Source organism: Gavialis gangeticus, unplaced genomic scaffold, assembly GCF_001723915.1.
Source record: "Gavialis gangeticus isolate Ggan-Ray unplaced genomic scaffold, GavGan_comp1, whole genome shotgun sequence".
NCBI classification, from domain to species: Eukaryota; Metazoa; Chordata; order Crocodylia; family Gavialidae; genus Gavialis; species Gavialis gangeticus.
The window spans coordinates 3,784,483-3,796,723 of record NW_017729032.1 but is presented as its reverse complement, the minus strand read 5'-3'; the positions used below and the strand labels follow the sequence as shown (position 1 = coordinate 3,796,723).

General features: G+C 42.7%; 1 protein-coding gene across 1 annotated transcript in view; it reads right to left on the bottom strand.

The window, feature by feature from the left end:
• ACER3 (alkaline ceramidase 3) overlaps positions 1-12,140 on the bottom strand; it is an 82,186-nt gene extending 70,046 nt beyond the window's left edge. The window contains exon 1 of the mRNA XM_019524472.1: positions 11,999-12,140. Coding sequence (XP_019380017.1) covers positions 11,999-12,101 — 103 coding nt within the window. The 5' untranslated portion in view covers positions 12,102-12,140. The remainder of the gene's footprint in view (positions 1-11,998) is intronic.
• Positions 12,141-12,241: the final 101 nt, after the last annotated feature.

Below are 12,241 nucleotides of genomic sequence, written 5' to 3'. Positions count from 1 at the left end.
CACCGGAGCAGCAACTCCCACCCCTTGGGCCCATCTTGTATACGCAGGTTTATTCTGACTCTTTTCTAAAAAAAAAAAAATATGGTGGACAGGTAACTCAAGTGCTGTAGTGGGTTGGGGATGGAGACATTCACACCTTTCAGAACAGTTAAATATAACAGCCTACGCTTGGTCGTCAGTCCTATTGCTGCCTTATAAGCTGTTCTGATCTGTCTCAGGCGATACATTATGGCTTATTGGTTTATGTGTTATGCTGCAGTCACCAAGTTCATTCTCCCTGAGGTTTGGTAACAGCAATTTAGCTGATATTTTTATATCAAGGTAAATATGTTCTCTACAACATTTGACTTTCCATTTGTCTTTAATGAAAAGCGTAGGGGGCAATTAAAAGTAAAAGCCTTCCATATCCCTAATAGATATATTATATCCTTATATGGCTCATTGCCCTAGGACGGTGGGGCCCAACTTTTTGGCGCACATGGCACAAATTAGCCCCGCACCCTCCCTGAGGCCACCTCCATCCCCTTCTGTTCACTTTGCTGCTCTGCTTTCCGCTCCTACTTGGTGCTCTCTGCCCAACATGCTACTCTGCTTTCTGCTTCCTGCATGATTTCCTGCTCAGCCTTCTGCTTCCTGCCTTATCTGCTGCTGTGCTGCCTGTCCCCTCCCTGATCTGCCACGTGCCACACAGAGGTGGCACTCATGCTGCAGGCCAGCTACCTGTGCCCTAGGAGATGGTCTTGCACAGCATCCCAAAACCTAGACTTACTGCCCTTCTGACAAAAGGGCTGACTCTGCAGGGTCAAAACCTTCTGCCCTGCAGAAGCAACACAGAAGAGGACATACCTCTCAGCATTTTCCAAACTTACTTTTTATAACTGGCTTATGGTGGCTAACTCAGAGCAGTATTTGGTGTAACCTAAGATTGCGATAATCTACCTTCCCACATCCTCTGAGAGAACAAAGTGGACTCTTACAGGTTCTTGGCAATTGAATGGACTGGATTGCGAGGAATGACCATTTCTTAGAATTAGCTGAAATTAAGCTTGGGTTTTTCCATATCCGTGAAATCTGCAGGGTGACAGAAGTTGCATTATATCCTCCCGTGGGGAAAGGATTCATCTTTATGTGTTTTGGGTATAACAAACCTGCAGGATGATCCAAGCTCAGAAGATAGCATGCAGAAAAATCAATCATTTCCAAGTACGCATGTAAAATTTCAGACTGCTTATACCTTCAATTTCTAATAATGTATCCAAACAATACATAAAAATTGTACTGAAAGCAACAAAATCATAGAAGCATGTTTATTTAAAGCTGGAAAAGGCTGTGGAAAATATAGAAACCAATTCATGCTGAGACTGTGCAGAGAGGTCCAATATTCTCCAAACTATATCTAATATTACATCTTCAACTTCATTATGCTTTGAAGTTGCTGAACAGACTGCAGGCTTCAAAACTATTTTAAATGCTATCTTAGGTGGCAGACCAAAGGTGGTCAACTTGGGAAAGCAGCAGTCAAAAAATGGGCAAGCTGCTATATTTATGAATGGTCCAAACAATCTCTGGTACCTTGGTTGTAACCAAGCCAATGTGATCAACTTTCTTTATAACTCTGATTTAAGGCATCTGTTTTTTCTTGCTCTGACTGCCTATGCTATGCAGGCAAGATAACTTGTCAAAACGTCCTACCTAACTCCTTTGAAACATCCTTGATGGGCCACCCAATTGCAAACCAACTCTCCTGCTCCCAATAAGGCCTGTAAACTGAACTGTAATATGAGTCTTTTCATTAGCTTAATCAAAAAGTTTAAGAGTCACATCTTTAGGGAAAACCAGAGATACTCTGGCTAACAAACAAAGCCGTTATTACTCTTGATTTGGTGTTTATCACACACTACTTTGCTCCAGTTTCACTCTCTCATTCCCTGCTCTAGTCGTGGCTTAATTTAATAATACTCACTTCCTCATAACCGTATCTCTTCTCTGAAACCCAATTCTTTTGCAGATCTTAAACCCCTCCATGCTCTTTTGGTTGCCTTTGCTGCCCTTCATAATTCAAACAATCCCAACCTTGACTCACTACTTACATTTGTTTTTTTGCTGGTCTCGACTACCTTCACAGAAAATCCTAGGACTGGATAGATTTCTTTCATCACTACTCTGCTCTGTTGTAAAATCTTCCTTGGAAACTCCTATTTCTCCTCCCTACAGACCAAGCAGTTACTTTCTACTGTCACTTTTCTCCAAGCTTCCCTACCACACCTGCCTCAAATGCCTTTCTAATCTCTTTAGTGTAAGAGCAACATCTACCAAGAACTTTCAGCTATGCTCGCCTTGCCATGTCTTAGTTCCTGTAACTTCTCTTCTGCCATCAACTTTCAATCCTCTTTCTTTTCCCTCTAGCAATGCACTTCCTCACCTGCTACTACTGAATGTGGCTTAGCATCCAATAAATTAATACACCTTATTTTGTCTCCATTTGATATTCGAAAAACCAAATGGCAATTGGCTATGCAGTTGTAACTGTACTGAAGACACTTGGGCTGGGGGCAGAAGTTGCACATAAACCAGTTTAAGTGATCAGAAAGTGGTTTAAACCTGCAACAGAACATAAATTCATTGCACCAGTTTCAAAATGTCCGAAACCAGTTTAAGATAAAACCTGGTTGAACATAGTATCAGGCTTAACTGATTTGGGTGAAACCGGTTTATGGAACTTCTGTCCCAAACCCTAGAGATGTACTTAGCTATCTATTGAGCACTGTAAATTAACTCAGTTGTTTACTAAGCACTACAGAAAGAGAGGAAGACAGTGGCCCAAGCCCCAAACTCTTTTAAGATCTAAATCTGTGGTCCTCAACCTTTTTAGACTTGAGGAACTTCTGATAAATTCAGGCTCCCTGCAGAGAATGCTAGCTCTCAGTTTTCATTACAGAAAGATTGCAAAGAGCTCAGAAAGACCAGAACAGGTCAGAATATTTCTGACGCTATAGATTCCTATTTGAAATCTCTGGGTTTATCTTGTGAATCATGCTTGCATACTTAACAGTGCTAATATTGCATAGCATTTCGTGGCACCCTTGAAAGGATCTTATGGCACTCCACAATACCAACACACACTGGTTGAGAATCACTAGTCTAAACAAAAGCAGGAAGTGACAATACACTGAAAGGTCAGCAGGCTTTTTATGATTAATACAGCTTAGCCTAACATGCAGTCACAACTGCTGGTGGGTGGCTGGTAAGGAGATGTGTAAGAGGAAAGGCTGACAGCTTGAATAAACAAGGAATGGAGTCCCAAGTGTGATCATAGAAAACAGCATGAAGAATAGAGGAAGCTTTCAGGAAGACAGACTTGAGACAGATGTGCAAGGTTTTAAGTAAAGCCAAAATGGATCTGAAGATGAGAACAAGCTGCATGAGCTTGCCACAAAAGGCAAGAGGAGGTTAATGTAAGAATGCAGGGGAGGAAGAGAGGGGTCTGTCGACTGTAGACCTGGTCAGTGACTGACAGACCACACTGACTAGTGCAGACTACAGACCTAGCAAAAGCCTCAGTTATGAAGAGTATGTGCTTAAGCTGATATATATTCAACAATCAGTAAGTTTTCAGTTAAATCATAAGCAGCAGCCCCTGAGAAAGTAGAATAAGAATCTGTTTATGAAGTCACTTGTATTACAACAGACCAAGAATGAAGAGCTGCTTTTTGAAAGTGTGCAACACGAGCTAGAAGCAACAACTGATGTTCTGCCTTTTGATAATAATTAAGTTGTATATAATCAGCTAGAATCCTATAATAATAATAATATGTCTTTGTTAACCTGTTGTCAGCATTGGCCACTTTCAAGGTCAAGTTGCAGAAGTGCGGCTGGAGCAGGCCACAAAGCCTGCTCCAGAGTGAAGCTTCACAGACATCAGAACTGGCAGCAAAGTAAAAGAAGCAGAACATGGCAAGGAGCATTCCCAGGTGGCGAGGGAAAGACAGAAGAGGTTCTTTTTCCCAGAACTGTGCTTTTCCTCAAGGACACAGACCCCAGCTCATTGGTATCTTCCAAGTCCACAGGAAAACATGTTCAGCCCACTTCCCAAAGACTCACTGGGACAAAGAAATCAGAATAATACTGATCAGAAAAGTTATTTAAATAAGCCACATATAAATACTGGATGTAAGCAGGGGGAATATTTGGGAAGACCACTGCAAAATCAGCTCAACCTGCTGCCAGCCTCCTCCCTTCTGCATCTCCCCTAGCCAGGTATAGGTGAAACACCTGCATTGTGCTGTTGCAGATAGCTAGACAGACAGAGACAAGTGCTTATCCTTATGCTTTGGGGTATAAATCAATAAAAGATTGGGTTATAGGCCTGTCTCTTGTCTCTTTTCCTGATTTGGATTGTAGTAATACCTTACGTGCTAAGAGGGAATGAAGGATCACTGGGAAACGTGATTGCATCTTGATTTAGTGTTCAATAAGGATAACCAAGTAAAGGAACAGTAACTGTCTCTGAATTCTGTGTCTAAGCTCGCAAAGAAGTCCTGATCACAGATGGGCTGTAGTCTCGTCTCTCAAAAGACCAAACAGTACTGGGCTTTTTTCTGGTAACAGGTTAGAGTGATTGAAAAGGAATTATGTCTTCAAGAAAATGACATTTTCTTTGGCTGAGAGAGGGGAATGACAAGAAAGCACGGAGGGAGTTGCAAACAGGAAAGCAAGAAATGTATTTGGTATGGACAAGAGTTTGAGCAATGGCACAGAGATGAAAGCAGATTCATAAAGGTGTCCAGGGCTGGAAAATGTTGCCAATATCTATTGCATTAAGGACCAGGCTATTCACAAAAAATGACAGTTGCAACACGCAACACTCCAAGCACATGGCCCCAAACTTTAAGAGGAAAAAAGGAAAAGAAAGTGTCATTTTTACAGTACATGAGATAATTAATCCCATACCTACCTCTGCTGCTTTCCCAACCAGTGGCAGAATTAAATTGACCAGATTCATGTTATGTTGCCGTCTACATGATTCAGAAAAGGAACACATAAATGCTGGCAGGACTGATTTGGTTTTCACTCGGTTGTCCCTGAAGAAAGCTGTATGTTCCAGTGCTGATGTTGCTGACTGTCAGCTTAGGAAGACAGCACTGCATAATACCTGTTTGGGAAGGTCAGCTCTGAAAGCACAAGGGCTACAAACAAAAGGCCCACTGTCAACATCATTTTTTTAACCCCGACAACTGATATTATAAAGATTAGAGAAATAAAAGCTTTGCTTCTCTCTTTTTCCTGATTGTTTATTTTGTGCACGTGTCAGCATGATGTAGGCAATCATTTCCCTTTGGTGCTTACATGCGTCTTTCCCACAGTAGCAGAAAGGATTTGAAAAAATGCGACTAAAACAACAAAATGTCGAGAGAAAGCTTCACATGGAAGTTTTAGGTAGCAAACTTGTACTTCTATTCTTAGATGTTTAAGTTGAAGTCTCTCTCATTTGGGTATGGTGGAGATTTCTCTTTTTTAGCGTAACAAGGAAAATATATCTGTTTACCAGAAAATGCAATTGCTTTGGTGTAATAAGGCCCACAGACCCCTACAGAGGGGTTGAATGGTAGATTAAATGGTAAATGTTATTCAACGTATTTTACGGGGAAAAAATTTCTCCTGCTATAGGACAGTCCATGGCACCAAACCCAGATCCTTGTATCATCTACAAGAGATGGAAACTGATGTCCACCTGTCTTCAGGGTAGCTTTGATTTACAACCTAACTACTCAAGGAAAGGGCATTTTCAAGAAAGTAGTGATAAAATTGCCTGTTCATGGTAAGGTGCATAGTTCAATTACACTGGGATTCTTTCATAGCTTTGTACCTCCAAAGTAAGAAATGGGATCATCCTTTAAATGGGGACATCCACAATTGTAGATTATATGGAAATGTCTCCCACTTTTTCCCCTTGGCCCAAAAGAGTAGTTGAAGGACTTTTGCTTAAAGAAAGGAAATGGCAGGAGTTAAGACAGAATGATCAACATGTAAAATCTGGTGAAGTTATGACTCTGTAGCAGATTTTAAGCAGAGGACAAAAACAATCTGTCCTAAGACTGTCAGAGTTTCTTGGAGGAAGAAGAATAATTCTTGAATTCAGGAATGAAAGCTATAACAGCTCTACAGACCACCCCCTTCCCCACCAAATCAGCAGCACAATACTGGATCTTGTTAAAGAAAACCCCCAACGTAAAATACACTTCACCTGACTACAGGCAGTAACCCTACACAAATAGGTATTATCTATTACTACTGCAGGTGAACACTTACCTAAACTAGTTATTGAGCCAGCACTGATCCTTTAAACATCACTTATTTTACGTTAGGTTCTTAACTTTCTCCTTAAAGGACAAAGCTGTATCCTTCACAACTTCAGTTATTTTATCTTTGGGGATCTGAAACTTTCACAGAATGGAAGAGGAATACTTATACAAATTATTATTTGATCCATTTTATTTATTTTAGTTACTGGAATGGTAACCGCCCCAATGCCACACACATGTACGTTGAATCTGAACTGCTGATCATAATGTAGCTTAATGGCTTAAGTAGTTTTTAAGCATTTTAGTGTCTCCAATAACTACAGCAGTAGGTAAACCCACAAGTCGGAAATGCCTATAGCATCTATTGAATTGTGAGTATGTGCGTGACACAATGGAAAAAGGAGAACTAGCCAATACAGCTGGACTTTCCCAAAATCTGGCAGAGTCTTTCACAAGAAGCACTAAGAAAACAGAAAACTAAGCAATTATGGGGTGAAAGGTAAAGCTGTGTTATGGATTAGAAACTGGCTGAGACAAAAGAAAAGGATTTTAAAAGTTCCCTTCAATACTGCAAAAGGCCACTGGTAGGGTGCCAGAAATTTTTCTTCTACTGCGCGTGTTGAATATGCTCATTTACAACCAAGCAGTGGGCATGAACAATGACACAAAAATTGCCCACAAGCTGTTTCAATGGTTTAGTGTAAGCTCCTCAAGACAGGAACTATTGCCCTGTGTGCATGTTCAGTTTAGTTCAGCAAGTCTCAGACCTTGCAGGTCTGATGATAATAGAAATAGATAGGGAAATCCAAAAGGACCTAACAAAGATATGTGAATGGATAGCATGAGCGGGGCATCCAGGATTTAATACTAACAATGAAAGATGATAGAAATTGGAAGCGCGATTTCAAATACTTGCATATATCATTTAGTAAAATGAGTGAAATTTAAAGGATTGGTTTTAGCTCAGCAACTCATTTGTGTAAGTGTTCACCTTCAGTAGCTACAGAATATTAACTGTCATCTCTGTGGGGCCTCAGAACTGTTGTGAGCAACTTCAATGCATCTTCTCAGTAGGTACCAGCAATCGGACAAAGCAAAGCAAAATAGGTGTTTGGAGGAATAAAACTGGGGGGGAGGGGAATAGTAAAAACATTACTGTGCCATTATGTAAGTAGGTGGGATCCCATTGAATATTTTATGCAATTTTGATTATCTCCTCTTAATATAACAGTAGTAGACAAGATCTAAGAAAAGCAACCAAACTAACTGGAGACAGGGAAAGATTTCCAAAACAGAGATTTTGTTTAGAGGGACAACATGTAGAAGGTGACAGCAGAGAGACGCAGTAAACAGGGGGCACGGAGAAGGCTGTTGTTAGTGTTCTGATTTATGGCCATATGCCAATCGCACTAACAAGCTGCTGGGAAGAAACCTCCCCTTACAGCTAAGTTATTCAATCACTGTCCACTAAGGGGGCTTCACATCTTCCTCTGAAGGCATCTGGGACCAGCTCGGCCTGCAATGGAATAATTTGGGGGTAGGTGGGGCAGTAGGGTGCACTGCCCTGAACTGATATGGCTGCTGCTCCATCCCAGGGCCTGGACTGACGGATAATCATGTGCTGTTCTTACCATTGCCTGCTTCTGCCTGCAACACTTGTTGATAAAAAGCAAGGAGAGCATGTGACTACAGGCAGTGCCCTGGCCTGCCTTTACCCTAATGTCACCCATCAACCTCACCTTTCTCTTGTCAAATTAGAAGTCATGTGTTGCATGTTCTCTAAACTTACAGGGCAATAAGTAAGTGCTGAAATAAGGCATGCATCAGGAGTAATCATGCTGCAGGTGCTCGTTTATGAAAAATATATTATGCGAGAGAGTGCAAGCTGAAGACTGTGTGTGTGGTTGAAAAGGATCATATGATATGATTTCTATGATACAATGTGATCCGAAATATCTCAGAATTGACAATAACGGATTAAGTAGACCCTTCCTCAGCATTACAGAGGGTTTCTTTAATCCCAAAAGCATTAATCTTAACATAGGAAATTTCACAAAAAAAGAGGATTTACAATGGCTAGTCAAACAGATTACTCAGGTTTGCAAGGCAGATCCTTCTTAGTTATAATTGTGCATGACAGTAATGGGACGCTGCTTGTTAAGCTGACATTCAAACCCAAATGGAACATGAAGGGAACATACAATGTGGGTTTGATGGGCCAGGCATACCATAACCTTTAACGTGAGAACTGTCCCACAGTCATTATGAACAAGATTTAATACTGAACAGTCCCATGCAGGGTATACACAGCTATAACAAGATGATATCATTCCAAGTTGTTATACTACAACTGTTAAGTGTCACTGGCTATGGCCATGCAAAACCATGTCAAGTTTAACCCTGCTACATCCAGGGTCTAGGCTGGGTGCTTTAACTCATTTGTATTGCTACAGGCTCATGCAGATATAAGAATTAACACATAACAGCTGCTGTACACCTCCAAGAAGCAGGTTTAAAGCAGGTAAAATGTATGTATACCCACACTCCTACACTGGAGGGTTTGCTTGGGGGATTTTGTTTGTTTGTGGCATGTCTGTATTTGCATAATTCAGCATATGAGCAATGGCAGGTGGAAAGGCTTGGTAGAAAACTAATATGTCAGTACAGCTTTGCCCCGTCCTACATAAGTGTCAGAAGTTGCTTGATGCTTGAGCAACTTTCAAGAACAAGCAAGTGCATGTTGGGGGGATGGCAGGTTAGACCAGTGATTCCAAACCATGGACTGCAACACCCCGGGGTGCCACAAGATCCTTTTAAGGGTGCTAGGTAATATTATCACTGCTAGGTATGCAAACACCTACATGACACTAGGGGTGTGCTGATAAAGATTTTCTTGGCTAATACTGATAGCTAATTATTAAACCAGACATATTGGCCAATACGGATCCAATAACCAATATAAACTGTGGGCTGAGTTGCACTGTGGGTTGCGTCACCCTGGGCCAGGCCGTGCAGCTCAGCATCACCCATCCCAGTCATGTCTGCAGCCTTTTACAGCACCCACCCCAGCCCACGCCAGCGCCTGGGACGCTGAGCCAGCTGCTCCACTCCAACCCAGCATTGAGGGTACAGGGATGCATCTCGGGTCACCCCAGCTCATGGGAAGGAAACCAGGGATTCGGGGGCCCTGGCCCCACAGCTGAGAGGGAACCCAGGCATCTGGGGGGCCCAAGTCAGAAGGCTTAATTAACTGGAGAACATTATCAGCTACAATGGCCAAAAACAGCTGTTAGAGGATAATGTAAATTTCCCTTTTATCAGTGTCAATCCAATAGGCAATCGATGTATCAGTGCACCTCTACATGATACACAAGACAAACCCAGAGATTTCAAATAGGAATCTGTAGTGTCAAAAACATTCAGACCTGCTGTGGTCTTGCAACATTTTCTTGTCTCCACTCAGACTTGTACACTGCAACAGAGGGTTTTCTCAATTTTTTTTCCATAGTCAAAAAAAGGACTAAAAGTTAAGAGCCAGCATTTTCCAAGGGGTGCCTTGAGTCTAACTAAGTTGAGAACCACAGAATTTGATCAGTGGGGAAGACGGTATCATGCTAGGCCCCAGATATGGTTTAGATTTTGAAAATAACCATTTTCAAATTAATTCTTCTGGTGAGCACAATGAAAAGGGTAGACATTTTTAGTATTGTGAATGAAGGGACAAAACAGGAAACTCTGGGCTCAAATCATTGGCTTTAGAGGCAGCAAAAGGAAATGGAAACATATTCCAGTGCTGTAGAAACAGTGTTCACATCTCTGAATACAATACATAAATCTGATCAGCTGCCACCACTTGCTAATTTTTTACAGGGTGAACGAAAAGGGAATCCACCTAGGTTTCTGGAATGGCAAGTGAGTACAATGTCTCAATCTGTACTAACACTAGCACATCAAAAGCAATTAAGACCTGAGTTGCACAAGCTAGCATGTTAGTTCTTGAGAGTGTTTCAGTAAAAGTGAAAAAAACACTTGCCATCATTCTGACATCACCTTTCAAATCTCAAGATTTTACTGTTTTCTTAGAAATTACTTGGGAGTAAAAACTGGATGCAAAAAATGAGAAGTCACATTAGGAAGTGGCTGTCCAGTACTTGTAAGCCACTACAAATCCTGCTTTTGTAGCCTATGCCAAACCAACACATCCCAACTCTAGGCAGATGTAGGTTTACTAAAAAAAGTTGTGTCTTTCTAAGCCAATGAGAAGTCATCAGAAACTGCTTCTCCTCCCTGCTCCAAATTGCACAATTGTAAAAGCAAATGTTGAGCATGTTTACAACAATATGAAATTCTCTCAGAATTTCTGGTTTGGTTTTCAAACATTGTATCATTGCTTGCAAGATCTAAAATTAATCTAAGTGAAAGGTAAGAGAGATTTCTCAGTTTTACGGTGAGCTTACTTGGTGCATTTGGGTTTCAAATAGAATAAAGTAAGAGGAGCAGCCAGGCAGACTCAGGGCTGCATGCAAACCCTGGAAATAACCCCGTTACCCAGTTTTAACCTACTAACATCCCTTTAAATATCCAAAATAAGTTGATTAGCTAGAAATAAATTATACATTTCAGAAGTGCTCTAAAACAGAGGTCATGAAAGATCTCTCTGCTCTTGTTGAAGGATACACTCCTAATGTATTTGCACTGGTTGAATTCCAACACAAGTTTTTCCTGTCTTCTAAAACTGGGCTCCTTTCCTCTGAAACCTCTACTCAGAATACACTCCTTTTCATTACCCAACTTCCATTTCATCTTTGTCTTCTCTCCTCTTTCTCTTGGTCATCCTAATCTGATTGGTTCATCCTAAATCTCTCCCCACCAACAATATAGGGGCCAATATAGAGCTATTCTTTAATGTATCTGTAAAAGATGCTAGTTAAATCTAGTTTCTAGATCTGTGAAGTAATGGAACTTCATTCATTTCCCCTAAATGATTATTTCACAGATACTATCTTAACAACAGGAAGTTTGCAGAGGCTCAGTTTAACATTTTTACTCTTTAAAATGTCCTTCCCCTACTAACTTCTCTTCACCCCCCCCACATCCTTTTTTTTTTTTTTAAATATGTTCAAAACATCCCTTTCTACTTGGTATTTATACACCTAACCCTGCCCAAGACTGATGGGGATAAGTCCTAGAGTCCTTCGCACTGCCACACTGCAAGGCTTCCTTCATGACCACACCCTTGGGTCTTTACCCACATCAAGGTGACTATTTAAGCTGGGTTTTCACAACCCGTGGGCTGGGACCCAAAAGCGGGTCGCAAGAATATTTGAAAGGGTCATGAACAATCACAGAAAAGCAAAGGAAAGCGTGGGTTTCGCCTTGCAGGCTGGCAGGGTCCCGGCCTACAAGAGGGTGCTTGGGGGGAGCAGGACACAGGGGGTGCCACGCCTATGAGCACGCACACGCGCCCCCATACGCACACCTACGGGTGGGGCAGCGGCTGGCCACGCGTGTTCACCAATGGGTGGGCGCTGCTCCGAGACAGGCTGGCTGACACACGCGTGCCCGTAGGCCCCAAACCTTCCCGTGAACGGAGGCCAACCCCCCGCGCAGCAGGGCGGCGGTGCCACATCTGCTGTCCCTCACACCGCCCGCCCCGCGGCGGGGTCCGGCCCGGCCCGGCCCGGCCCGGCACTCACAGAACTCGGCGATGTAGTGCGACACGGCGTAGTTCTCCTCGCACCACTCCAGGGTGGAGGTCGGCGGACCCCAGTAGCCCGCGCGGTCAGCGGCAGGAGCCATGGCCGCGCTGCGGGGCCTGGCGGGACGGGGCGGGGCTAGGCGAGCTGGGGGGACCTGGCCCCGCCCACCGCGTCGCCATGGTGACCGCCCGCGCCTGCGCGTCCGGCCACTGGCTCGGGCTGTAGACCCGCCCCCGCCTG